Here is a 26,234-nt window from a genome sequence, read left to right as displayed (position 1 = left end):
TATTACCCTATCAGAATGCAGTGCTATGCATAAGAAGGTTAGCACATTGTTTTATTTATGAGAATGTATCTTTTTCTCTAGTACTAATATTGCAAAGAAAATTAGGTACAGAGCATTCTACAATTCAAATACACTGAAAGACTATCAGGCAGGCAGGAATACACAACTCACTCTAGATACAGTTCATTGTTTGTAACTTTGTACACCCACTGAGATGGATATTACTCTTACAACACTTGCATATACTACAAAAGATATTCTTCACCAGACCTTCCATCCAGCACTAAAGACATAATCTTGTGTCTTAGTAATTTTTCCATTCAGACGTCCGTAGACGTGGTTTGGATAAGTTACAATTGTCAGCAATTGATCATCTGCCTTCACGTTTATCTTTTCTCCATTCCCATGGCTTCTCAGGGTTTGATGAAGCCCATAACCCAACTCGCTTCACTTGAGCTTCTCTCTCCCACTGATATGTTTGATAGATGGAAATAAATTTTTGTAAGCGGAAGTAACACATAAAACTTAAAAGGGTTTGTTCTTGAAGTGCTTTTCTTTCAATTTTAAACATAAATACTCTCAGATGGTAGATTACTTTACAATTTTATCATAATATGTGACTTTGGTAAAATGCTAGTACATATAGTAATATGATATTACTCACTTTTGCAAGTTCCGGGCGTCGGTCATAGGCTGTGTAATGCCATGCACAACCCTTCTTCAGCATTACTTCCTAGTTGAGAAGGAAAAGAGATAGATTAGAAGACTTGATAATAGGATAAACTATAAAGAAGAGATAGATTCCTATTAGGTATCATATAGTACCTGTGCAAATATGCCATTGCTATATATGTCACCTACAACACGGCCATAACGATCTACCCCATAGACAAGGACCCTCAAACACTTTCCCTGAAGAAGCTTAACCAGCTCATCTCTGGCTTCTTTTCCATAAGGCATTTTACCCTCTGGTGCATCTATACCCCTGTTTTATCTTAGAATGAATTAACTTTCACTAGTAGAAAAACCTGCAGCTAGTTGAACTCCTATAAGCTGATAATCTTACCTCAGTCGAATCCTATACTTTCGTGCAAGGACATCCTCGTTTTGAAATTGCAATACCCTGAATGGAGAGTGAAAAGCAATTTTGACAACCTTTCTTCTGAAATCTACATGGTAGTAAATCCAAATGACCAATTAAAAGAGTTTTATTAAGAGGGCATATGAATATCCAACCGGTATCCAGCGTCAGTGATCTTTTTGTGAAGTGCATCTGCCTTGGTATAATTCTTCTTCTCGCGAGCTTTTGATCTTTGGATGGTCGCCATCTGTACCTCGCTCGGAACACATGATGACTCCCTGGGATCTGCTGTACTTACATAGACTGTCACTGAATCGCCATCTTGAACTGCTTTTGCATCAACCTGTGGTTTCATCAAAAATGATTTACCCATCAGAACTAGTTCAAAAACACTTGGTCCAGCCAAAAATGAGTACTAAGAAAGCAAATAACCAATACTGTTTTTATTACCGGTAGTGTCTGGAATTCATACTTCACTCCTTGAGGCAATGAAGTTGGGACCCCAGCCGAAAGTTGGACCAGAGTATGAGGAAGAGGGAGACCATAGAAAGCCAATAATCCCTATAACCAAAACAAGCACAAAAACATTTCTATATATGTCACTAAATTCCATCATAGTAATTAGCATTATACAACAAGCCGAACATTCTAACAGCAATGCTTTTAAAATGTACCTCAACATCAGCCTTTTGGTGATTCTTGAGGGTTTGAATAACAAGCCTAGCTGCTTCTTCAGCTGTTATTGGTGGTGGCCTCGCTTCTCGCCAGCTCTCAACTAGTTTTCTATACCTTCACACATTTTGAAATTCAGACACATAAAAGATCAAATCTTTGAAAACCAATTTTTTCTCTCTCATTTCTAAACTAATGACATAGATTTTGATCATCACTCACCAGTTAGCTTGAGCTTTCTTGGATGAAACTACATGCTGATTCAGTCCTTCTGGGACCTTAATCACAGTTACAAAAAATAAATTAAAAAAAGTCAACTTTACTTGATTGGATCAACATTAACAAAACCCAGAAAGGCAGAAACTTCATATATCACTATGCATGTGTGTACAATATTCTCACTCAAATTTAAGCCTTGTATAGCCGAAAAGTTTCGGAAACGTACCTGGGCGGTGTTCTCAAAGTGGAAGAGATCGTGGGCGAGAGCCGAAACGCCGACAGTGGCGGCGGAAACGCCGTGGGGGCCAAGAGAATCGGAGTCTGTGGTGGTGGGCTTGCAGCAATGACCGTAAAGAAGCCTAAAGGCGTTTCCCATTGTGCAATGTTGTTGGTAATCTGATCCCTCAGGTGGGCTCAGCTACAAGCAAAAGTTGAGAGAAGCTGAATAAAGAAGCAAAGATGAGAGCTTTTCAACCAAATTGCCAATCGGTAAAGCACAAAGCTAATAAAACAACAGGACCTAAATGGGGGAGAAGCTATAACGTAGGCCAGGCAACGCACCAATGGGGGAAGGACAAGTGGTTGACCATGAGGTATTCTGGTCAACGGTTATATCTTAAATAAATCGGCTTTCAGTTTTCGAGGCAAATCATATAATGTGATCTGTTTGGCCTCAACTATACTATAAAACCTTGTTAAGCTTTTTGAAGTAATGATGATGATGGAGTAATCTCTAGTTTTGTTATTCACTTTTAGATGTTGGGTTTCTTTTTGCAGCTGGTGCAAAGAAACTTTTGAGGCAAGCCTAAGCTTTGATGTTTGGTTTCTATGTATTCCTGATGTCTTAACCATAGCCGAAAGGCTAACATTTTGAAACAAGTTTATAAGGTGGTTATTTGAAGATCCAAGTTAAAGGCTAGGAGACTCAAAATTAGTTATTGATAATTATGGACAATTGTACACACTCTTATTATATATATATATATAGTTTACAGCCTCATCATTTAAACTCAGCTTGAAGCATGTCGATCAAGTACGAAGCTAACTTTAAACTAGATTCAAGCGTGTTTGGGTCACTATTTGGATATGTCGAAAATCTAGGTATGTTATTTTTTAGCAAAAACAATTCTTTCCCTCAAATTTGGCCAATTTTATTTAAATATAGCCAAATTTCCGCTCATTTTTTGAATTCTCTAATCTCATTAGAGCCACTATTTAGAAATGAAGACCACTTTTTTCAAGACAAATTGAAACAACAACGTATGTCTGATAATCATACGTACTCGTATTACTACGTATTGCATGGTGTATAAGAAAAGGAGGCACCGTACTGTTTGAGCCCAAAAAGTATTTTTGGCAAAATCCTTTAATGGATTAAGCATAGCGGGCCGTTGTCAGCGGCCCAAACTACATGATTCTCGACAGATGTCGGAGAAGGCCCATAGAAAGCCCATTTTGCACAGGCCACCCCGAGTAATCATTAAGATTCTCTACGCACGTGGGAGTCAGGAAAGACAGCGAAGGTTTTCTTGCGCAATTAAGGGAGTGTGCTGGGCGTGCTAAACTGGACAACACCTTTAATTGCAGAGAAGCAGGAATATATCATCATGCCTATATAAGTGCGCCACCATTGCGGAACGCTCACAAGGATATGTTAAAATAGCATATTCCAACCGTTCGCATCCAATAAGTAGTCGGCTTTACTTATATTTTAGCTATATCTAGACCACCAGATAATTAACAATTATCTATCTATGGTGGCTGCAAGATTCCCAAGGTAATTTATTTCAGGGCCAATACCTATGGCCCAGAATATAATACTTTTACCTTTGTGGGGATCGGGAATTCACATAATGGCCTATATCCAGGGCTAAAGCGAAAAAACAAGGACAATGAATCAATGAATTAATCTCTACAGATTATCAAAGTCTTTCTGGAGTAACCTGTCCCTCAACTTCGATTGAAACAGCCAAGCTATCCCTCAACTTTGGTTGAAACAACCAACCTATCCCTTGCAACCTCGCGAAGCTAAAGATACGCTTTAGCACCGGTGACCACACTTCAGGCAAAGCCTCCCTCGGAGCAGTCTGCCATCAACATCAGTTGAACCAGCAAAGCTAGGGTAACACCCTCGCGAACTAGCGAAGCTAAAGTCACGCTTTAGCAAAACCCCTGCTTCTCTCCTACTTCCCAGTAATTGCTCTGCTCAATCTACGATATTGAGTATCAATTTGGTGATACGAAGAGACCAGGCAAAAGTCCTCACTCACGAGGCATAGAAAAGAACTCCGTGATGAGGTTGGTGCTCTCCTCGTCCACAGTCGCTCAAAAAGAAGCCAGGTCAAGGGACATCCCTGACGACTACACCCCACGGTGTTGGCACGCCCGCACAATCACTACATCACTCAAAAGAGACTGTTGACCAAGTAAAGCTGGAGCCAAACATTATGGCACGCTCAGTGGGACATTTTCAATAAAGTGCCTTCGAGTCCATCACCATTGGGAAGTCAAGCAGTAATCCTTACCAGAAGGTTTACGTCAACTGCTCAAAGCATAAGACCTCCAGTTACAAGCCGCACTCTTGTGTGGATTGTCGAGGTCTTTCTGAAGAGCAAGTTACAAGAAGATTTTCTCTCAGCCTACCATCATCAGAGATGACGAATCCTGAGCAGGGAATAGGCCCTCAGCCTGCTCCTAGGGGCGATAACCTTGCCACCACCCAACCTAGGGAGGTCAGTGATATTTCTATCGACACCTACATTGACTTGGAGGACTCGACAACTGATGTGTTCATACCTACCCTCATTCCAAAAGATGCGAGCATAGAGGAGCAGTTAGCCATCATGTCGACCAACAATACCGCATTCTGGGATAAAACGAGCAGGGATTTCGCGGCTACAAAATGGGCTACCTGCAACATAGTCAGGCGAATCGGGCGAGATATGCTGAATTCTAGCGGTCGCATAGAAGATATGGCAAGCCAAGCCAAAGAAAACCACGAACAACTCGTAGGTATGATAGCTGCCCAGGCCGCCCAGACCACAAATATTGCTTCAAAGGTGGCAGCTATCCACAATGAAGGATCTAGCTTAGCTACACAAGTCGCCATGCAGAAGACTGACTTGGATCAAGACGTATTGAAAAAGGCAATTGGTGAGCCCAGCGCAATCCTCAACATGCATGGCCAACCGATGGGGTCAGGAAAGTACGTACCCTCAAATGCTAGAGAGAGAGGGAGTAGTACCAATGTTGCCATACCTTTTGTGGGGACTACCCCTCTAGTTAATAAAGACAAAGCTCAGTCTAGCTTTAGCAAGGGGAGAGTTCCTTTGACTGGCGAGAAACAAAGCATGATCGCGAAGTTTGGCAATGGCACCACCACCGATCTCTTTGGCCTCTCGCAGTATGATAGCGAGGGAGCAGAGAATGTCTTCCAAGAGTTGGCAGAAGGCTACTACGGGATAGACCAGATAGGAAAAATCTAGTCAGAATCACCGTTGTAGCGAAGGGCCAGCCAGGATCTGGTATCACTCTACAACCATCACCCCAGCCTCATACGATCCGTATAAGTAGCCCGGTGCCTGCTAACCAGGTTGTGCTAGCACCACCTCTTACCCGGCTAGGTGCCGAAATGGCAGCACATGCTCCTCCTAATCCAGAATATGTAAGAAGGGACGAATTAGAGGAGATGATCAGGGCTGCAAACCAAAAGCCTAACCTGGAAAGCGGTTTATAAGGGGCATTTTCCTCCACACATCATGCTCACACCCTACCCCAGAGGGTACAAGAACAGCATATTCTCAACTTTTTTTAGGGAGGAGGTCGAGAGCGCCGCGACCCATTTGGCTAGGTTTCGAGTGCAATGTGGCCAATATCAGAATGATGACAGCCTCAAGTGCAAGATTTTTGCTATTTCTTTATCAGGGGCTGCTTTCAACTGGTTTACCAAGCTACCAGCAGGATCAGTGGCGAATTGGCTCGCGATGGAAAAGCTGTTCAGGGAAACTTTCTGGACTATCGAACCCGAAGTCGACTTGGCTTCACTCACCCAGATGGCTCAGCAGCCCACTGAGTCTGCCGTTGCCTATCTTCAACGCTTCCAGATCCAGAAAGGGAAGTTGAACATGGTCTTGCTAGAAAAGGAGCTGGTGAAGTTGGCAATCAAGAGTTTAGAGCCTCGCCAACGCAAGAAGCAACATGGGAGCATGTTCAACTCTATGGGGGAACTAATCACAGCAGTAGGGAGTTTCGAGCACCTGCTCAGAGAGATGGATGCAAGGAAGAATGCTTCTAAGGGGACTTATATCCCAGGAAAGCATAGGGTAGTAGCCGCTATGAGTTATGGGTCAACTGCTTACGACCCTTATTATCGGAGCGAGGAAGTGCCCCCAGCGGAAGAAGATGAGGATCCTGAAGAAGGTGAGGTATCTGCGTTAGAGCTGACTGAGAAGAAGGGCTCGACCCTTAAATAGCTCAAGCTGAGTAAGGAGCCTATCAAGCTTAGGTCAACAGCGTTTACCAAGCCTGAATTCGCGAGCTATACCTATGATGCGAACAAAGCGCATGAGATCCTGGACGAGATGTTGGCCGCGAAGTTGGTGAAGATAGACTTTGGACCTTTCTCCAGGCCAGATCAGCTGAAAGGGAAGAGATACTGCAAGTTCCATAATTTGTGGAACCATACCACTGCTGAATGCGTAAAGCAGAAGGACCAGATCCAAGTCTGGTTGAACAATGGCAGTATACAAGTGGAATCGCCAACAACCGCGGCGGCGCAGGTCTACTTGAACCCCTTCCCTGACACTGGGATCAATATGGGCTGATAGTGTGGAGTGATGAAGGTGTAGAGAAGCAGACCTTAGATCCCATCGCGAAGGAAAAAGGGGATGAGAGTGTAAGAAGCAATGCAAAGACGCTGTCAAGATCCAGTAGGAAAGTCTCGCCCGTGTATCTCTGTTCGTGATGCAAGGAAGAGTGCAGCATCCAGGAACCCCGCGAGGAAGATGAGCAGACTTTCCGCTTAAGATCCTTTCCACCAATTAAACTAGGATCGTCTGCCAGGAATTTCCAACCCTTCAGCCCTAGGGAAAAGAGCCAATTGGGGGAGTCGTCTTCTCCAAGCGATTCGAACTTGTTCAAAAAGTTGAAAACTGCAAAAGATGAAAGGAGGACAAACATCCGAGAAGCAGACAAGCAGCAGGATGTCCTGAGCAAGCCCTATATCCCTCCGGCGCTAACATCCATCATCAAGGAAGGAAAATTTTATACAAAGGAGAAGGGCAAGGCCGTGGAAATTAGCTCTTCAAGGAAGCGAAAGCTGCAGCGAAGATTTGGAGAAGCGAAACGGACGCTGGAAGCCTTGGACCAAGGACTGATCAAACCTTCGCAGTTGGTGAAATCCCCAGGGCAATACCAAAGACATATGGAGGCGTTGGCCGCCAAACCTCTAGTTATCCCATGAGTTTTTCGGAGACATCCTAAGGCAACCCTCTCAGTTTGTGAAATCCCCAGGGAAATATCAAAGCCCAGTATCTTCAGTAGAATCGCTAGGAGAAGTTCTCCGCCATCCGCGAACCAGAGATCCCCACCAATACAGAAATCAAGTGTCTGGCGTAGACTGTCCCACGAGGAGCGAGACAGTAAACCCTTAGTTTTGGAGAGACTGGGGGGCAAAGAGAATTCGTCCGCGACCGTACAGTGGAGGCCTAAGAAGATTCAGAGTATAGTGGTTGCAACCTCAGAAGACGCTTCAGTAACGGAGTAGAGGCAGGACCCACCACGGAAGGAATCTCCCTTCAAAGCGGATGAGTAAGATCATAGTATGGCTATGGAAGAAGGTTCGTTGGTCGCCTACGTCGGAGAAAAGTTTGCTGAAGAAGTTGACTTGAATTTCCCAGCAAAAGAACTAGAGTTGGTAGATACTACATGCAGCATGGTGTACGTATTACCAGCCAGGTATGCCTTACCAGTAGAGGCTCAAGAATGCCAGGTGGAGGAGAGCGAATTGCAGGGCAAGCGATCACTTGAAGTCACCTCAGTAGCTTCAACGTTCAAGAAGGAATCTGCAGCAAAAGAATCTGCGGCGGAGGAAATTAATGAGAAGAAGATAGAAGACGCCAGTGAAAGGGGCCAGTGCATGGGTTTCAGCAAGCCAGCACCAGTAATGGTACAACACATGAGACCCTTATACATCACGGCTGACATCAACGGTGTCAAAGTCAGTAAGATTATGGTAGACATAGGTGCGGCAGTTAACGTCATGACTACCAGAACCATGCACCTACTAGGGATCAAGAAGGAGAAGATCCAATCCATCCCTTACCCTCAAGAATTTCGCGGGGACAGTGACCAGGACACTAGGTTTGCTTTTCTTGCAAATCTAGGTGGGTTCAGCAGAAGGTGTCTACGCTTTCTTCATTACGGACAGCTACGTGACCTACAACGCAATCTTGGGTCGCGACTGGATTCATAGGAGCTATTGTGTTCCTTCCACCCTTCACCAGGAGCTGATCATGTGGGATAGGGTCGCAGACAAAGCGGAAGTGATCAAAGCAGACCCGTGACCATTCCTCGTCTTCGCGAACTACGTAGATGTAAGGTATTACCTGGAGCCAATTACTCCGTTACAGGTCTGTGGCATCGATAACAAGGGCCGCTCCACGGGGGTGACGACCTCTGAACTAGCACAATGGGGTTTGACGCTCGCGAAAGGAGACCTCGACAGGCCTGGCCACGTTGTGCCATCTCTAGACGCTATCTAATGTATTGCGACCCGACAGGAGAAGAGATAGAGGCCTTTCATTCTTTATATGGCAGACTGTCTTCAAATTTAATTGAAAGGGAGGCCTACGATCGAATAGCCAAACTGGAGTACGTTAATGAAGAATTCTTTGATCATGAAGAAGAGGAGGAACCAATCCAATTAGCCCCGGCAGCATTGGATGATAGTCCGCCAAAAGTCAGAGATCCTATAGAAAAAGTGAACTTGGGAACCGAAGCTGAGCCAATGGAAGTGACAATCAGTGCGAATTTAGAGCCCGGAGAAAAACAGGGACTCATCGACTTGTTGCAGGAGTACAAGGATTGTTTCGATGAAAAATATGAAGACATGCCAGGCTTAGCACCTAATTTGGTGTGCCACAAGCTGCCAACCATCCCAGATCCAAAGCCGGTGAAGTAGGAGTCCAGGCGAATGAATTCAGAGACCCAAGTCTTGGTTAAGGAAGAAGTCGAGAAAATGCACAAGTCTGGAATCATTAGGGTCGCCAAGTATAATCAGTGGCTATCCAACGTTGTGCCTGTTCGAAAGAAGAACGGCAAAATGAGGGTATGCGTTGATTACCAGGATCTCAACAACGCTATTCCTAAATATGTTTACCCCATGCCGGTTGTGGATATGTTGTAGTTGCAGTAGCTGGTCACGAACTCTTATCCTTTATGGATGGGACCGCTGGTTATCATCAGATCCCAGTAGCGGAAGAAGACAGACACAAGATTGCTTTTCGCTGCATTTTGTGTTTAGATTTCGCAATTTTGGTTTTGTGTATATCAATAATGCCTACGATGTTTGGCTTTGTGTATATCAACTGATGCTTATGATGTTGATTTTCTTCGTCGTTATGAAACAAGAGAATAAAAATGTTGCTTATCAAGTTATGAATAGTCAAGTTATTGTCCAGATCGCAATAGTAGGTTGTATGAGCGTTTTGTAAGAAAATTTCCTAACAAGTTGACTATTTATATAAGTAATATAGTAATTAAAATAAAGAAAATTGTAAAATTGCCAAGTAGTATTAGTGATAGTCTGATATTGCACCAAATTGCAATCTGATTTGTGAACCAAAAACTCAATCTTCCTTCTCTATTTTTTGTGGAGATGAAGTATGTTCGAGACTTGTAGCTCACTTTTATTGAAATAATACCATTTTAATTTTTTAAGAAGTCTAAATACTTAACAAATCAATACCCGAACTCAAAAATAACATTCATAGAATCATGGATTCAGATTACAAGTAGGAAAATCTAACACATTATGTCTGCATAGACTGCCGATTTGGATTCCGAATACTCAAAGTCGAGATTAACCACCATCTATAACATGCTGGACATCCCAAGTTTACTCATTACTATTCTCCAGATACTTCTGCTTCTCCTCCTCGGTCATGAAAGCCGTGACCGGAAAAGTCCTTCCGAGCCCCATCGGAGTCTTGAAAGTGATCTTCTTGGTTGCTGGCTCTTCCATGGTCATCTCACTAATAGGCACCCAAAGAAACACCTGCTTGCTCTTGATCCCAGTCATCTTCTTCATCCTGCCCTTCTCCACATACGCAGTCACCTCAGTCGCGTAGCTCACACGCGTGTTCGACCCAACGAAGAAGTGCTCGTATGGCGCCTTCTGCTTCATCCACACAAACCCAGTTTCCTTCACCCTTCCACACTCCACCAGGTCTTGCAGGGGAAGAACACCTTTGGGAAATCCCAGCTCTTCCAAGAGATCTATGGACTGTTGGTAGCACTCTTGAGCTCCATGCACAATCTCAGCACCTGCGCGCTTGTCTTCCACAAGAGCCATTTCTGTGGTGAGGTCTAAGCAAATTGGCCTTGATTAATTTCAGATTCAGAGGATGGAGGAGAGCTGGAACTAATATAATGCTAAGAGCCTGGAGGCCAAGGGATTTACTTCAGGGTCTTAATTAAGGTGGTTGGCTGGGGGTTGAGCTTGATGGGTTTCCTTACAAGGGTGGTTCACCAAATGGGCATGAAATCATATGGCAATATTATTGTCGTTGGTGTATGTTCATCTGTTTTGTGTCCTTGCAATTTCACATGGTGTGGCGTGGTGTCTTAATCCCGAGCTAAGAAATCAAGTACCAAAGTACCAAATTGGGAGGACCATTTACTTCAAAATCAATGGGTTCTTAATGATACTAAGCTACTTTCAGTTAGTTTGGTTAAGAGCCATAAATTAGAGTAAGCTAGCTCAAAAATAAACCCTAGTAAAAACACAGGAGTAATTCTTAAATTTACAGAAAATTTTGATAATTTCTCGACCGACTGGATCCAGATAACCTACTCGTCAAGGCCAAAAGAACGTAGGGAAATTGGTGCACAGTGATTTCAAAATCAGACTATTCAATTGCACACCAAAAGAATAGTCTGATTGGATTCGATATCAGACTATTTCAAAATCAGACGATTTGATTTTCCTACAAGTAGAGTTCCAACAAGTTAGTTCAAGCAGTTGAGATCATGCTATTCTATTAACAGAAAAGAAGTTGGATAACCAGAGCAAACAAGTCACTTGGTGCCTCACGTAACTCGATATTTTATTGCCAATACCAGTCACATAACTACATGCAGCTAGAACTGGGGAGAAAGTTTACTGCAGAACCAAGCAAATCTTGAAAAATAAAAATCTTGTGCACTGGAGATGGCATACAAATTGTGGCAAAACCATGGATATCACTCTTCCAAAGATAAGCTTGACTAGAGAAGGGTACCTCAGATTAGGAAAATATAGCTCCCGCGGTAGTTACTAGTTACAATCAGTATATCTAAAAACCCAAAACTACTAGGAAAAGCATGATAAGCAATTTATGAACATAAAATCCAAAGACTGATCCCAAAATAACTAAAACTCCTGCGAACCACTCGGGGTGCCCATGTCCATACTAGTGTTTGTCCTCCTTGGGAACATCCTTTGGCGGAACCTTTGTTTCCAGTTCCTTCGGGACTGCCCTGAGAGAGATAATTTATGGAGTCATATAATGCGTCTCTTTGGATGCAAGAGACCTCTAAATAAAGAAGACAAAAGGCAGAGCAAATATCAAATCACAGTTCCTCTAGTCTTTAAGATCATACTCAAGTGACAGACGTTGAGAGCCCAGGTTTGACAAACAAGTCTTTTGAACTGACCTAACCATTTGACAGCAAATTAATCTTGCCATATTGTCGCCAAAAAAAAACAATCTTGGCAAATTTTTCATGGACACAAAGATGGAGTTACTGAAAATTGGTCTAATCTGCTCGCACCTTAGTTCTGATTGTATACAATCACGAATGCATCAACTGAACCAAAAAAATGAGACTACCCTAATGCCAAAGAGAAAGAGCAAAACATATGAAATAGGAATGAAAATCATCATCAAGATGCCATGGAGACCTAGGACCTGGAAATTCAAAATCCATTCAAACTAAATCTCTAACAAGAAAAACCATTTTCAAAAGTTCAATTTGCTAACTTACTGCCCCAACTTTTCAAACAACAGGAGATAATAAATTAGAACTATGCTTTGATGATAAACTTCATCCAATCAGAATATAAAAACATCCGGTATCCAGGTCTAGCAATGCCCAGAAAAACACAAACATAATCAATTTAAAAAATGTCAATAGCACATAAAGCTGAACCATACATATTGAATTAAAATTGAATCTAGTTTGCAAATATATCAACAAATTTGTTAGAGAAAATAATTCATAAAACAAAAACTGAAGGGCATACTTGGATTCTTCTTCAAGCCACTTGCGGATATGTTTGACGTTCCGCCTGAATATGGTAGCTGACTGTTTCACATCACTCCTCAATAAAAGAACTACAGCACTTACACCAGCCACTGTCAGTATGAAGTTTGTCAAAGCCATATTTCTTGTGCTTCTCCCAAACCTAGCTAAGAAGAAAAAGTTTTGCTTCACTGAATTAAATCTGCTGACATTATGAAAATAAAATACACCCTCATGAACAATTCTAGACTGATTAGTGAGAAGATTCATGACTGCATATAACTAAATACTGTAATGAAGCTAGCTAATCGAAGAGGACCTATCAAGTAGGCCTGGCAACGTGTGGGTATAGTGCGGGTACGGTGCGGGTTCTTAACGGGTTTCGCGGGCCAAACCCGGTGGGTTTGCGGGTTTTCCATTGGAACCCGTTAAAACCCGTAAATAGATTTTTTTTATTATTTTTTTTTTTTAACTTTTTATCAAAGCAACTAGAACTAGTTAATTATGCATAGTTTATAAATATACAATCAAGCTTGTTTATAAATATACAATCAAGCTGTTGCATCTTCTCCTCTTTCCTCCATAAATTGGGACTCATCATTTATACTCATCTACAAAAAAAAAAAAAAAAAAACATACAGACTTAATTATGCATAGTTTATAAATATACAATCAAGCATGTTTAATAAAACCAAGACCAAGTCAGAAAGAGAATCTAATAACCTGTTGCAGAGTAAGGAAATAAGAAACATCCAATTACTCATTTTTGCTTTGGGGATTTGCAAGTCCATAAGAAAAAGGCCAAAACTGATTGCAAGAAAGATCAATGGTCCACAACCACAAATAAGATTTTTGTGCATAGTATCTAAATTCACCCTTTAAGTTGCTATATCTAACTGAATCAGTTTGATAGCACCGCCCATCTATTGGAGTTCTCAGTGTAAATAATGCATCACATACCCAGTAAACGCAAGACACCAAATAGTCCTTTGGTGTTCTTGTCAGCAATTCAGAAAGATTGGGAAGGAAATATTCAAATCTTACAATAGACCAAGCACTCAAGGCATAGACAAAATTAACAAAACTCAGCAATTACGCTATCAATAAGTCAATAACAACAACGGGAAAAAGTGTGAATTTTTACCTTTCTTGTTTCTGCTACTAACCAGCATCACTAGACATTATCAACCAAAACACAACTACATAAACAACGGATATCTTAATTTCGTCCATATACTATTCCATCCTCATTCAACTAGAATTTACTCAATGCAGCATAAGATCGAGCTCTTTGTTCATCGGAATATACAACGTACATAGTGAACACACCAAACACGGCACTGCAGCTATCCCATTTAATAGTAAGGCTGAAAACTTTTCAATACCAAATACAACAATACAAGCCAGAAATTTTCTTGATGGAATAATTCCATCTCATCAACTACTGTGTTAGACAAACAACTTCCTATACCCCAGATCTCTACTCTTTTTCAATCATTTTATAGATAGATAATAATCCATTGCAAAATGTCAAAATTTAAACTTTATCATCACCAACAAGAAAATTAACAAATAGAGATACAAGAAAAAGGAATTTGAACTCCAAAAACCAACAACAAACGGTCCAACAACAATCATAGATCCATTAGATCATAATAGAGATTCCTACTGATGATTCATATACATGAAGCAACAGAAAAACTAAAAACAATTAGACAATTAATTTAACTAGTAGGACTCAACCATCAAATCAAACATTAGTAGAAACTAGAAAGTTACTGAAACAAGTGGCAAAACACACAATCCAAAAGCCCAGTGCTTTGAAACTGAAACTGGGTTTTCCAATTTCGACTGATTACATTGAAATCCAAGCTTGAAAAAGAAGCCGACTTACAGTTGGGGAGGTCTCCACGAAGGCAGTGGAAGAAGCTCGAACAGTGATTAACGGTGAAGAAGAGAATGAGGAAACCTCTAGCTTCTCTGGGTTTTGGGTTTTGGGTTTGGAGGGAGAGATGGAGGCTGCTCTTGGTTGTCGAAAGAAATGAGTTTTAGTTAACGGGTTCAACGGGTTTAGCACGGCCCGGCCCGTTTATTTGCGGGTTTTTGACGTGCGGGCTTTTTTCAGCCCGGATTAACAATAGTGCGGGCTTTTAACGTGCCAGGCCTACTATCAAGCAATAACGCTACAGAACAACCACGCAGAAGAGTTCATGCAACTTGAAGAAATTAATCAAAACCCAGCTCGACGCATAGTGAGAGCTAATGTCTCTTTTCAACTAACATATTGAAATCCAGCTCGACTAATTGACAATAAAAACTGAACAACAACATAGATTAGGGATAGTAATCAACAATATTACCTTGCATTCGGTGAAGGAAACAACAATTTTCCAGAATTTTTAGATTTTTGGGTGAATCTGTTGAAATTTAGGAGAATTTATTTCGGCTATAAAGCTTCTGCAAGTCAATTATCTATGGATTTGATCAATAGTCGGCAGGCCGAGATTTCGGCCCAACATGGTTCGGGCCGGTTTGAAATTCGGTTAGTTCTGTTGCTTTGGCCCAAATTGCCGGCCCTAGTTTTCATCATGACACCCATGAATCTCCTTTCTTCCCCATTTGACCTTTGGCTTAGCTTTATAACAGTGGGAGACAACAAAAGGGAGTAAAGTGGGATATTTATCATCGAAAAAAATACTGAGTGGGATAACTTGATATTTGACCCAAAAAGAAAAAGTATGAACTGGTAAAAAGAAGGGAACATTTTCTTTGTGTTACTCTGGCATAGAATTTCACCGCTCATTCCAGATTTCTTTGTCTGAATAGAATATGAAATTTTCAATCATCTTTCAAACTATGGGCCCTCATTTTGATGAATAAGCAGGTAAAAAAACAATTAGATTCTCAATCTCTGTCTCAGCCAAACCCTGCAGCTTCAATGGTTTCTGCGGAGGCTAGTTGCTCTGAGGTCAGTAATCAAGAATAAAGTACCTTTACAAAGAAAAAGTTGAAGCCAATTCCCACCAATCACGGGGAAGAATCCAATACCCACAATCACTCGCCACTGTTTATTAGTATGTGTCAATTGGGATTCACTATATGATATTAGAACAAAACCCATCCTCAAATCCTACTTCTTCTCACAGTTGAGTTGAGAGGTCCATTGTTCCTCAAATATCTATCAAACTCGAATGGGAAATGTAAGAACAACCTTGGCACTTATTACTATCGACTTCTCATATTGATTGCACTAATGTCATAAATTTTTGGTGCATTAGGTTGTGGAATTGAAGGTGGGCTTGCACTGTGAGGAATGCATCAAGAAAATCCTGAAGGCCATCAAGAAGATCGAAGGTAAATCATCAACTATATCTCATTCATTCTTTCATCCATCTAATCCCTTATTTTGTAAATTACTCAAAACCCTTGTTTTGATTTTGCCTCGCAGATATCGAAACATATAATGTGGACACAGAGCTGAACAAGGTGATTGTGACTGGTAATGTTACTACAGAACAAGTCATCAGAGCTCTTCAGAAGATTAAGAAGAATGCAATCCCTTGGGGCCAGGAAGACGAAGCAACTTCTTGAATGATTTAGTTTTTTCTATCTAAGCACCTGCTAGCTAGTGTGGTATATAGATCACACAAATTCAAATTTTGTGTAATTCAATTTCTAGCTATGAGTTACAATAAAAAGCTGTCATCTTTCTTTCACTCATCGAATCAAACATGATCGGAAATTAGTTATCTTTATTGCTCAAACACAAAAGTACAAGGCTGCAAATTACAAGAACTACAAAGATCCGAAAGCTAAATCATTGCATAGTATTTACAAAACCGGGTGAGTCAAAAGAGTCACTGAACTCGGTCTACCTCGGCTGCTGAATCGCCCTGGGACTCACTTTGACATTCACAATCTTCGGAGCTTTCTCTATAAACCTCGGGGCCTTCGCCACAGCTCGACCCCTCGGCCACTTCAACAGTCCCAACGAAACCAGCTCCTTGTGATAGTCTTTCTCCTCTTCTTCTTCTTCCTCCTCCTCCTCCACCTCTGCTAAGACAAAAAGAAAGAAAGAACCGAGTTAGATCGGTGACTCGGCCGAGTCGACTAAGTAAAACAAACCCAATACTTACGTTGTGTGTTGTTGTTGGTGGTGGTGGGGTAGTGTTCCTCGTCGAAGAGGTCGTCGATGTAGTCGGAGTCGTCGGGAATATCGGAAAAGAAGGGGTCATTCTGGGGATCCTGGAAGTTCTCCTGGAGCCAGTAGTCGCGGAACCAAGGGGAGGACTGGACCAGGGCCCACCACTCGGCGGAGAAGTCCTCCACCGTCCGATACGCCGACGGAACGAACATCGGAGCGTTCGGGTTCAGAGTCGACTGCGGCTGCTGCCGGGAAATGACGTCCATGATTGAAAAACTGCGGATCAAAAGATCTGGGTATCACTAAAAATCCACGAAAGACTTAAAAAGTGAGAATCTTTGAGAGTAAAAACCTTCAAGTAGAACTGTAGAAGAAGAACCAAGGTGTGCTGAAGGGGAGGATAATGTGAAATATCTAATTTGGTTCTGGGTTCATAAATAGGGAAACTAAAAGGATAAAGTGGTAAATTTGGCTCGAAGCGCGAGGAAGAAATGTGGCCGGTTATAATAGGGACAAGTGCCAATGGTGGGCCCACCTGGCCCAATGTTTTTTCTTTCTTTTATGATTATGGGCAGACACAGCCCACTGTATTCAAGGCACGATATTGAAGGCGGGCGCTATAGTCTTATCCTTATGACTCGGATAATGAGAGGATAAAATATGATATCATTGGGAAAGTGATATGAAACATCAAATATACACTGAATTATTAGGTAGAGAAACTCCTGCGTACGGCAGACGTAAGGAATACGTCGTACGGGCTGATCAATCAGACTTTTAGCAGGGGGGTATTTTAGATATTTTACTTTAAAAAGCAGAGGCAGTTTTGGAATGAAAGAAATTTTTGGTGGGTTCTGATTGGGCAGCCGCACGACCACGTGGTGCGGCTACCGTATGTAAGAATTTTTCTTATTAGGTATACCAGCAGACCGCTGCTGTATGTAAGAATTTTTCTTATTAGGTATACCAGCAGACCAACTTTCGATTGTAGATTAGCTCAAGATTAATCTATTTCTATATCAGACTGATTTACTAGTATTATGTATTGGCATATTAATGAACCATAGAATAAATCATTATATTAATCATGAGAGACACTTGTTGGCGACGCAAACTATATAAGCAAGTTTCGTAATTTTAGTTTAGTTGAAAACTATGAAACATGAGACTTATTGAAGTATTAGTTGCAAAAATATTTTGAATATTTTTCAACAATAAAGTTAAATTAAGAAAATTTCAGTAATTTTGAAAAAATATAAATCCTTAGATATAAGACAAATTTAGACAATCTCTAACAAAAACATATGATCCACAAGTATAGAGCCCACATCATTGTGAGCGCGTCGGTGTACATGGGTAGCGATACAATTTCATTAGGATTAAAGTAAAGAAAAATAGATTCTACAATAGTATTTTTATTATTTTATTAAATTTGACGGTTGAAAATTCGATACATAAATGATATATTTCAATGAAAATAGAACCTTATCTGATGAGTGCGAGTTCGAATCGATAGTGTTTTCCGTCTTATTTTTAGGGTTATCTCTATGAACTATGAAGTATGTAACAAAGCATTTAGAGCTATCCCAACCGTTTCCAGCTCAAGTCAGGAAAATGATTCTGCAGATTGTATCAAGTCTATCACTACGGATGATTTGGAAGTCACCAGAGGTTGACTGTGGTCTGTGGTCACCGCACTTTTCTCACTGCTCGAATTTAATTAGATGTTCCAAATTTTTAGCCTAGATGGATGAAGTCCATGTAATTATAAATCTATGAACAAGCGTCAATAGTATAAAAGTTTCCAAAATACCAGCTTGACCGCTCATTTTGTCTCTGCGAGTGTGTGTGGTAGCAGGTAGGGTGTCGCATGACATCTAATTTTCGTGTTCGTGTTCTTGTTCTTGTTTCTTGTTTCTTCTCCCTCGGCAGCACAGGCGAGAAATGTCAATAGATAATGTAACGGTGGTGTGTCAGAATCCTCACAACACCATCAACGTCAAGGGTTTTTGGAGCGGCAAAAACCCCCTGGATTCCTCCACTTCTCTTCTTCTGGTGCAGTTATCTGTAGTTGCATTACTCTCTAACTTCGTCAATCTTTTGCTCCGACAAATAGGACAATCCAGCATCGTTTCTAACATATTTGTAAGCTTCGTTTTCAATCTCTAAATTGTAAATACCATGAATTAACAGGAAAAAACTGTCATGTTCCTCTGTAAAAAATGAAATCAATGCAAATTACGTACCCGGCAATGCCTTGTGAAATTTGAACAAATATAATGTGTGCCTGCAGAGTGGTATAGTATTCGGTCCATCACTTCTGGGGAATCTCAAGAAAATCTCGGACATCCTTTTCCCTGTAGAAGGCATCATAGTGCTCGAAACACTTGCAACATGGGGCCTCATATTCTTCCTATTTTCGATGGGAGTGAAGATGGATGCTGGAGGAATTGTGCGTCCCCAACGGAAGTGCTTGGCCATTGGAACATCATTGTTCCTTTGCACATTGATACTCCCTGAGGGACTAACCTTCCTCTTGATACGCTATGTCCCCAAATTGGACAGTTCGCTTCGGAACTCACTCCCCTTCTTATCTGCTACGCAAGCTTTGACAAGCTCCCCTGTTATTGGTTCTCTACTTACCGAGCTCAAGATTTTGAACACTGACATTGGCCGCACGGCGGTCTCAACGGCAATATTTTGTGATGCTGTTGGCATAACGATGAGTGCGATTGCTATTGCAATAAGTGATAGGAGGAACAAAAATACAATAATACCATGGCTCGCAGTACTACAAGCAGCGGCTCTTTTGTTGGTCATTCTCCTTGTGGCCAGGCCAATCATGATGTGGATACGAAACCAGGCACAGGAAAGAAAATCTGTCAGGGAGTCGCATATTTTCATCATTTTCGTTTTTGTGCTTGTGTTTGCATTTCTTAGTGAGATCTCAAGCCAGCATTACGTATTGGGGCCGCTAGCGTTTGGCTTTATAATACCTGCCGGACCGCCTTTAGGCTCAGCTGTGGTGGCCAGGGTGGATACTCTTGCTACAGGACTATTCTACCCAACATACCTTGCCGTCACGGGGCTGAAAACAAACATCTACACGATTGATCCTCGGTCTTCGTGGGTTCTCGGGGTTATTTTTCTCTTCGCTAGCGTGGTCAAGATTGGAGCAGTAATGTTGCCAGCCTGCTATTATGAACAGACTATACGTGAAGCTTTTGTGCTCGGGCTTATTCTCAATGCAAAAGGCATCACTGAGCTTATTATGTTCAACATTTGGAAGCAAACCAAGGTTCAAGTCTCTATCAAAATTAGTTCTCTTACTCTTTTTTTTCAAGTGCTTCCTTGAATGCTCAAGCAGCAGATGTTTTCCTTCAAAGATTGAAGCTGCTCTGGGATATGCCACTGATTATATAATTTGGCTGGTTTTTGTATCGGATTTTTGTGAATGCTAACCTTGACTGATATGGTGAATCTCTTTAATTTGCAGCTGCTGAGCGATCAAGAATATGCCCTGGCTGTGATCTATGTAGTAGCGGTAACAGCTGCTGTGACACCCTTGATAAAACTTCTCTATGATCCCTCAAAGCAATTCTCAGCTACCAAAAGAAGTACAATCCAGCATTTGAAGCGTGAGACAGAGCTCCGAATCATGGCCTGCATCCACTCCCAGGATAACATTCCCACAATGGTAAACGTCCTAGAATTATCAAATGCAACAGAAGAGAACCCTGTTGCAGTCATTGCCCTTATCCTCGTCGAGCTTGTGGGACGAATCACCCCTGTTCTCATAGCACACCACCCCAATGACAATCTAAACACCAGCGTTAACAGCAGCACATCCAACTCCAACAAAATTATCAAAGGCTTGAGTCAGTATGCCGAGTACAATGAACGGCGCGCCAGCCTCCAACCGTTCACTTCCATCTCACATTATCCAACAATGCACGAAGACATTGTAAGGATAGCATTTGAGAAGAAGGCACACATTGTGATCCTGCCGTTTCACAAGCATTATGCAATAGATGGCACCATCGGGTTAGTGAACAGAGCTCACCAGTCCCTGAACATCAATTTAATTGAAAAGGCACCTTGCTCAGTCGGAATCCTCATTGATCGGGGAATCCTAGGCGGTTCGGTATCAGTTCTTAACAGCCAGTTTATATTCCATGTTGCTGTGATCTTCATAGGTGGTGTAGACGATGCAGAGGCACTAGCCTATGGCTCTCGCATGGCAAGTCATCCAAATGTGGACTTAACAGTTGCACGGTTTCTTCTCTTTGGAGAAGAAAATTGTAAAGAAAGGAAGCAGGACAGTGACTTGCTTGAAGAATACAGGCGAGCTAATGCAGGAAATGAGCGGTTTGTTGTGGTGGAAGAAGTGGTAAAAGATGGAGCGAAGCTGTCTTCTGTCATCTGTTCAATGGTAGATTGCTTTGATTTGATGTTGGTGGGGATGCATCATCAGGACTCCCAGCTTCTTTCGGGGATTGGTAACTGGAGTGAGTGCCCAGAGCTTGGTATCATTGGCGATATGCTTTCTTCGGCGGATTTTCAGTGCTCACTTTCAGTACTAGTCGTGCAACAACAAAGAATATCAGGAAAACCAATAAGTCGGACTGCAAAACCTGTTGATAAAGAACCGCTAATTCATGATGTCCCAGTAGAACAAATGAGAGGATCATGGACAATTACAGTGAATGAAAATGATAGGAAATAGGGTTTAGAATTTCACTCTTCCTTTTCGTGTTCTCTTTCTTTACCCATTCATGCTTCTTTATATGACATGGTTGGGGATTTTTTCTGTTGTTTCGTTCTTTCGTTGATTGGTTTCTCTTGTTATTTAAGAGTGGCCTTTGTTAATTTCCTGCGAAAAGAAACAGAACAGTTTTTCTTTTTTCTTTTTCTTGTGTGAAATTGATTTCATAAAGATTTCTCCATTCTTTTCCATGCAAGTCCTACCTCCCTATAGACCGAACAAGACTGAGAAATTTGCTCAAACACTAAGAATTCAAATCAAGAATACACTCTTTATGATTACCAAAATTGCAAGAACTGTTTCACTTACATTAAACAATTTACATGTGGGTAATGGAAGTGATATATGTAAAGCTAAGGTCCAAAATCCATTTCTTTGAGATCTGTCATCTGTGCCAGCATCTTTTAGAATAATCTGCAAATTCGTATGATAGTATAAAGAGGGATATCACCTCATTTGTTTTGTATATCGTCTACACTTGTTTCCTCTGTGTTGTTACATTCCAATGCAACCTGGATAGTAGAATCCGGTGTTTGGTAAATGGAAGGTTCACTCTTCGAAGCTTGCAGTCCAGTGAAGCGTGCAAGATCAATCCATTGCTGCAGTAGTTAAGAGGAAATGTTAAAAACCAATATCATGCAACAAACTGCTTCTTAGTTATTGTGATGCAACGAGGCTTCATATAGAAGATGTGGTTTTGTAAATCACCAATATCACAAATGGAAAAAGATTTACAGATGTAATGAAAGTTTCACATAAACCAGTAGTATACCATTAGTAGCTACTTTCTATTCTCTGAAGAGTTGAGCAAATACCATATGTAATTACTAAATACAATAATGTAATGAACCATGTATAGGATAATGTAATGAACCATAAAGGAACCTGAGTCTGAGTAAGAAATGAACTTTTGTTGCCATGGCATAGTTGATCATGAAAAGGTAAAGGAGAAATCAACTTTAGCATAAGACGACTTGGAAAAGTATCAAGATGATTCTAACCTGAGTTCCCCAATAAGAGTTTATTGTCCGAGAAAGGAAAGACAGCATATTTACAAGTATTGTTTGAGAAGAAAATTCGTCAGAAAGTCGATGCTCCACTAGTCCAGCAATAATCTGCATCGCATTCAATTCTCATGTCAATGCCAAAAGAACACCAAGACATGATCAAGATGTATAAACATGTTTTTATTTTGTTAAATTGCCGGAAAAGAGAAAACAAGACAACCCCTTCTTTTTACCTGATAACGGAGATTTGCGGAAGTTCCGAGAAAGCCTCCATAGATTATTGCTGTTTTAAGTATTGGAGTTCTTTTCTTTTGCTGATTAGTAACCAGAGCTGGATTGATGAATTTGCGAACTGCAAATAGACAATTTGAGGAAGCAACAGCCCCAATACTGGAAATAAATCCAACACTAGCTAGTTTTAGACCACCCAAAAGCACAGATGCAAGTCTATGATTGATACTCCAATCCTGCCCCACAAGACTCTTCTGAAACGCATTATCTGGAATGGACCCAAGCAGACCTTTAATAGCATCCATGCTATCAGGCGCATTCATTTCATCAGCATATGAAAGGAACGACAACGTCGGAGCAGGAAGCCACACTGTAAAGAAATCAACAACAATCCCCCTTAAAGTATCCGTAATCACGTAGTCCAGCTCCTCAAAGAAATTTTCTTTACGCCTCTCATATTGTGCTATTAGAGTAGTAGTTATTGATATAGATTCTTCTATAGCTAATCTATGCAAGAATTTGGGATCTACCAACAATCTTTCCCTGAAACCCTGCACTAAAATGAGCCATGATCAACTGATGTGCCCCTTCAGATGTAGCTTCAATCACATCAATTTATCTTCACCTTTCCAAATAGAAATATAACATGAAATTCATACTCTAACAAAAGTATAAAGGTTTTAAACCTGACCTGGAACCGTTGAGTAAGTTCCGAAACAAGAGGATATTGCTCCAGATCAAAGAAGTTCTGTAATACCTCTGGAGATACCAAACCAAGATCCAGTCCTTTCTGAAGGTCCTGAAAAGCATATGAAAATATGGTCTTCTTGAGAGAAGGAAAGTAGCATCATTAAAGAAATTGATATATATTTATTTCCTAAAAGCATATGCAGCTTTCCAACCCACCCCATAGGACATCTCACCTTGCCTCCATATGTCATCTGCTAAATCCAATATGGCTTTTTGGTAAAGGCGAAATTTCAGCAAAATTAGCAATTGATGTGGTTTAAACTGATCTCACTTGTAGATCCCAACAGCTAACTACTAGTTGCATTAAAACTACATACTTCCTACTGCACACATGAGTGGTAGACACTTAAATTAAAAACTATTGGTAAGTGTAGATCTCCTACATTAAAAACTATTCATAATTCAGAAGAGAATTGGAGAGATAATGAGGTGCTCAAATCCATATACTCATTCAATTATGAGCTGTTAGTGTACTTCCATGATGGAAATTTTGTTGTCACACTGGGTACGAATAAGTTGTGCTGGGAAAATGCTGTCGAGTAACAAAACTCTTAACCCAATTACATCAAACTTTTAATCCCATATACTTTAATCATATACTGGAATCACTAGGTCATTCACCTGTATGAACCACTCAATAATAGTTTAGTTTTAAAACAAAAGTTTCTAATCTGAAAATCCCCTAAGAGTTTAATAATGAACCCACATTAGTAGAAACTAGAAACCATGACTTCCCAAAGAAAGACTATAAAGAAACAGAGCTAACCTGTGGAAGGGCATCTCTTTTCCTGCCTGCTGCATTCATAACTCGAGCAATTTCAGCACGATCAAAACAATTCCTATTGCAGGGTCTGGCAGCGGAATACCACAAGAAATCAGCAACAGGAACTTCTCCCTCTCGCCGTATGTCCTGTCTTTCAGGATCAAGTAATATAACTACTTGGTTTTTCTTTTGCATCTTTTTTGAAATTCTGGCTGGCAATCCTGTCCCTCTAAGCCCATACTTGACATGGCCTGCACCTGTCACAACCACTAGCATACCAGTTGCTCCTCCACCTTCCATGGCCTTTAAAATAATCTGGGACATGGTATAATCCTCAACCACTCTTGCCTGTGCAGATAGATATGAGCTTGGCCCAAATGGAACAGTTTGAGTCAGAGAATTACTATCAACTGGTGATCTGTGTGTGATCGAAGTGAGGCCTGAGATGAACCCCGAACCTGCTGGAGGGGCATACATTTTACGATCAGCCTTTGAAAGCCCACGAATTCCCTCCGCTTGTACAGTCCGTAAGACCTATGAATACAAGATTAACCACTAGTTCACTATGCAATCCTTACTGAACTTACGAAACACACTCTAAAACCATGCAGCAGCAGAGAACTTACACTAACATCTTAAGCAATCACATTTGTATTACCAATTATTCAATTTCAAATAACACAATCCAATAAATACACCATCATTCATCAATGCTAGCTAGATTGATTGATACAAAAACGAAAGCGTAAAGAGTAAGAGATTACCGCGAGTGGAGTACCACAAGCCACAAGCCGAACACCATTATCTCGGCAGTAACTTAGAAGAGGCTCATACTCCTGCCATCGTTGCGGCGGCCAATGTGAAGTGTATGACTTCAAAGCTTCACCATCTATGCTGCCATCATACATATATTCACAAAATCATCAACACAATACAAGCAATAAATGCATAGTCTCAAATTGAAGAGAAATAAACGCAGTATTTCAATATAGGAGATATACTACCTTTTGTTCATGTACTGATTGAGCTGGTCCTGAAGATCACAAGGAAAAGATTCAAGAGCCAAAGCCAAGGCTTTCTCACTCTCCAAGCACCTCTTGTTCATATTCCTCACAATTTCGAGCTCCAATTCTTTATCGTCGCGAATCGGAACCTGCTCTGCTTCGCCTAGATACACAACCCTAGCCTTCATCAGCTTCTCCCAGACCTTGCTCTTGTCTTTTCCCACCGCCATTGGCTCTCCGATCGCCGTCGCGTCGTAAATCCTCGACGTTATCACATCATCCTCTTTTTTCTTCTCCTCAGCTCTCGGAACGGGCACCGGCACCGTCATTGAAGGCGAAGACGGCGGAGGAGGCGAGTCGTCCGCCGCACTCGCCACTGCCGATTTTAAAAACCACGCGCCGAGCGCCAGTGACGGCGCGAGTAGCGCTTGTCTCCTCGTGAGCGAACTCCGGCCAGGTTCGTCTGAATAGTTTTCATTTTGTATTGAATCTCTGATGTTTTTATCGGAATTCGCGGAAGGATTGCGACGGAGAATGACGGAGAGGCTAGTTTGGCGGCCTTTAGTGTAAGATAATCGACGGAAAACGTGGATGAGTTGTCGCCGGAGAGAGATTCCCGGTGAGGCGCGGGGAGGAGAGGTGACGTGGAGTGGACTACTCGCGGCGAAGCCAGTGTTACTGTGCGGCTTCATCTTCCCGGTTCGTTTGTTCGTTAATGCTTAGGCGCTTTCAATATTATGAAGTTTTTTTTTTCAAATTACAATATTGAGTTTTTTTTTTTTTTTTGCCGTCACATAAATTTGGATTTTATTTTATTTTATCTAAAATTTGAAACATACATTTCTGGAGGTAAAATAGCTACTTGTATCAATTTTATCCAGATTTTGTGCAACTGTCTCAATCATTCTTATCTGCCAGGTACACAAAATAAGTGGCGGGAGATCGATTAGGGTTTCAGTAAAGAAAAGAAAAGGAAAAACCTCACCATCTTGATTGTGTGTGTTTTTGTCCTAGTCATATTTTTTTTTTTGTCCCAAGTCATATAACATCCATATTCCATGATATGAATATTCTTTTAGGAAGAGTCTAAATGAA

General features: G+C 41.2%; 7 protein-coding genes across 11 annotated transcripts; 2 read left to right on the top strand and 5 right to left on the bottom strand.

Annotated features, from left to right (window-relative positions):
• Positions 1–26: 26 nt before the first annotated feature.
• Positions 27–2,474, bottom strand: LOC133715530 (staphylococcal-like nuclease CAN2). Its single transcript, XM_062142048.1, has 9 exons — positions 2,199–2,474; positions 1,976–2,031; positions 1,756–1,870; positions 1,532–1,642; positions 1,237–1,424; positions 1,067–1,123; positions 826–985; positions 665–733; positions 27–469 (listed from the first exon to the last, which is right to left on the bottom strand). The coding sequence occupies exons 1-9, from the start codon at positions 2,346–2,348 to the stop codon at positions 371–373; spliced, it is 1,005 nt and encodes a 334-aa protein (XP_061998032.1). The 5' UTR covers positions 2,349–2,474; the 3' UTR covers positions 27–370.
• Positions 2,475–9,941: 7,467 nt separating this feature from the next.
• On the bottom strand, positions 9,942–10,804 carry LOC133713960 (uncharacterized). The gene has a single exon (XM_062139976.1). It carries the CDS (start codon positions 10,542–10,544, stop codon positions 10,089–10,091), a length of 456 nt encoding a protein of 151 aa, XP_061995960.1. The 5' UTR covers positions 10,545–10,804; the 3' UTR covers positions 9,942–10,088.
• Positions 10,805–11,108: 304 nt separating this feature from the next.
• LOC133713961 (uncharacterized) lies at positions 11,109–14,517 on the bottom strand. Of its 3 annotated transcripts, XM_062139977.1 has the most exons (4): positions 14,370–14,495; positions 13,025–13,086; positions 12,477–12,642; positions 11,109–11,710 (listed from the first exon to the last, which is right to left on the bottom strand). In XM_062139977.1, the coding sequence occupies exons 2-4, from the start codon at positions 13,074–13,076 to the stop codon at positions 11,644–11,646; spliced, it is 285 nt and encodes a 94-aa protein (XP_061995961.1). In that variant the 5' UTR covers positions 13,077–13,086; positions 14,370–14,495; the 3' UTR covers positions 11,109–11,643. The 3 variants fall into 3 exon arrangements, with proteins under 3 accessions (XP_061995961.1, XP_061995962.1, XP_061995963.1); XM_062139978.1 differs by lacking the exon at positions 13,025–13,086 and having other exon boundaries at positions 14,370–14,517; XM_062139979.1 differs by lacking the exon at positions 13,025–13,086 and having other exon boundaries at positions 12,477–12,636; positions 14,369–14,470.
• Positions 14,518–15,526: 1,009 nt separating this feature from the next.
• LOC133714821 (protein SODIUM POTASSIUM ROOT DEFECTIVE 1) lies at positions 15,527–16,191 on the top strand. The gene is made up of 3 exons (XM_062141077.1): positions 15,527–15,675; positions 15,754–15,829; positions 15,924–16,191. The coding sequence occupies exons 1-3, from the start codon at positions 15,667–15,669 to the stop codon at positions 16,064–16,066; spliced, it is 228 nt and encodes a 75-aa protein (XP_061997061.1). The 5' UTR covers positions 15,527–15,666; the 3' UTR covers positions 16,067–16,191.
• Positions 16,192–16,207: 16 nt separating this feature from the next.
• Positions 16,208–17,103, bottom strand: LOC133714820 (protein EARLY RESPONSIVE TO DEHYDRATION 15-like). 3 transcript variants are annotated; one of them, XM_062141074.1, is made up of 3 exons: positions 16,972–17,103; positions 16,612–16,895; positions 16,208–16,531 (listed from the first exon to the last, which is right to left on the bottom strand). In XM_062141074.1, exons 2-3 carry the CDS (start codon positions 16,883–16,885, stop codon positions 16,347–16,349), a joined length of 459 nt encoding a protein of 152 aa, XP_061997058.1. In that variant the 5' UTR covers positions 16,886–16,895; positions 16,972–17,103; the 3' UTR covers positions 16,208–16,346. The 3 variants fall into 3 exon arrangements, with proteins under 3 accessions (XP_061997058.1, XP_061997059.1, XP_061997060.1); XM_062141075.1 differs by having other exon boundaries at positions 16,612–17,031; XM_062141076.1 differs by having other exon boundaries at positions 16,208–16,528; positions 16,612–17,030.
• Positions 17,104–18,073: 970 nt separating this feature from the next.
• On the top strand, positions 18,074–21,516 carry LOC133713958 (cation/H(+) antiporter 15-like). The gene is made up of 3 exons (XM_062139974.1): positions 18,074–18,764; positions 18,913–19,917; positions 20,116–21,516. The coding sequence occupies exons 1-3, from the start codon at positions 18,564–18,566 to the stop codon at positions 21,343–21,345; spliced, it is 2,436 nt and encodes an 811-aa protein (XP_061995958.1). The 5' UTR covers positions 18,074–18,563; the 3' UTR covers positions 21,346–21,516.
• Positions 21,517–21,635: 119 nt separating this feature from the next.
• On the bottom strand, positions 21,636–25,880 carry LOC133713959 (protein RETICULATA-RELATED 5, chloroplastic). The gene is made up of 7 exons (XM_062139975.1): positions 25,140–25,880; positions 24,900–25,029; positions 24,139–24,669; positions 23,314–23,421; positions 22,625–23,173; positions 22,386–22,499; positions 21,636–21,983 (listed from the first exon to the last, which is right to left on the bottom strand). Exons 1-7 carry the CDS (start codon positions 25,829–25,831, stop codon positions 21,837–21,839), a joined length of 2,271 nt encoding a protein of 756 aa, XP_061995959.1. The 5' UTR covers positions 25,832–25,880; the 3' UTR covers positions 21,636–21,836.
• Between the last annotated feature and the right edge of the window lie 354 nt (positions 25,881–26,234).

Source organism: Rosa rugosa, chromosome 6 (assembly GCF_958449725.1).
Source record: "Rosa rugosa chromosome 6, drRosRugo1.1, whole genome shotgun sequence".
NCBI lineage: Eukaryota > Viridiplantae > Streptophyta > Magnoliopsida > Rosales > Rosaceae > Rosa > Rosa rugosa.
The sequence above is the reverse complement of the archived record's forward strand: the minus strand, read 5'-3'. Positions and strand labels throughout refer to the sequence as shown.

What these genes read in the sequence shown, in the direction of transcription:
- LOC133714821 (XM_062141077.1), top strand. An exon ending in GGCCATCAAGAAGATCGAAG is followed by an intron (nt 15,830 to 15,923) that starts GTAAATCATCAA and finishes TTTGCCTCGCAG; the next exon opens with ATATCGAAACATATAATGTG.
- LOC133713960 (XM_062139976.1), bottom strand. Translation starts at nt 10,544, where the DNA reads ATGGCTCTTGTGGAAGACAAGCGCGCAGGTGCTGAGATTGTGCATGGA.
- LOC133714820 (XM_062141074.1), bottom strand. Translation starts at nt 16,885, where the DNA reads ATGGACGTCATTTCCCGGCAGCAGCCGCAGTCGACTCTGAACCCGAAC. An exon ending in CACCAACAACAACACACAAC is followed by an intron (nt 16,532 to 16,611) that starts GTAAGTATTGGG and finishes TTTTTGTCTTAG; the next exon opens with CAGAGGTGGAGGAGGAGGAG.
- LOC133713958 (XM_062139974.1), top strand. Translation starts at nt 18,564, where the DNA reads ATGTCAATAGATAATGTAACGGTGGTGTGTCAGAATCCTCACAACACC. An exon ending in GCATCGTTTCTAACATATTT is followed by an intron (nt 18,765 to 18,912) that starts GTAAGCTTCGTT and finishes GTGTGCCTGCAG; the next exon opens with AGTGGTATAGTATTCGGTCC. An exon ending in ACATTTGGAAGCAAACCAAG is followed by an intron (nt 19,918 to 20,115) that starts GTTCAAGTCTCT and finishes TTTAATTTGCAG; the next exon opens with CTGCTGAGCGATCAAGAATA.
- LOC133713959 (XM_062139975.1), bottom strand. Translation starts at nt 25,831, where the DNA reads ATGAAGCCGCACAGTAACACTGGCTTCGCCGCGAGTAGTCCACTCCAC. An exon ending in CTTGTGGTACTCCACTCGCG is followed by an intron (nt 24,670 to 24,899) that starts GTAATCTCTTAC and finishes TTGTATTCATAG; the next exon opens with GTCTTACGGACTGTACAAGC. An exon ending in AACTTACTCAACGGTTCCAG is followed by an intron (nt 23,174 to 23,313) that starts GTCAGGTTTAAA and finishes ATTTTAGTGCAG; the next exon opens with GGTTTCAGGGAAAGATTGTT.
- LOC133715530 (XM_062142048.1), bottom strand. Translation starts at nt 2,348, where the DNA reads ATGGGAAACGCCTTTAGGCTTCTTTACGGTCATTGCTGCAAGCCCACC. An exon ending in ACCAAAAGGCTGATGTTGAG is followed by an intron (nt 1,643 to 1,755) that starts GTACATTTTAAA and finishes TTTTGGTTATAG; the next exon opens with GGATTATTGGCTTTCTATGG. An exon ending in AAGTATAGGATTCGACTGAG is followed by an intron (nt 986 to 1,066) that starts GTAAGATTATCA and finishes AAGATAAAACAG; the next exon opens with GGGTATAGATGCACCAGAGG.
- LOC133713961 (XM_062139977.1), bottom strand. Translation starts at nt 13,076, where the DNA reads ATGATGAGTCCCAATTTATGGAGGAAAGAGGAGAAGATGCAACAGCTT. An exon ending in GAAGATGCAACAGCTTGATT is followed by an intron (nt 12,643 to 13,024) that starts GTATATTTATAA and finishes TTTTCTTCTTAG; the next exon opens with CTAGGTTTGGGAGAAGCACA. An exon ending in TGGCTTGAAGAAGAATCCAA is followed by an intron (nt 11,711 to 12,476) that starts GTATGCCCTTCA and finishes TATCTCTCTCAG; the next exon opens with GGCAGTCCCGAAGGAACTGG.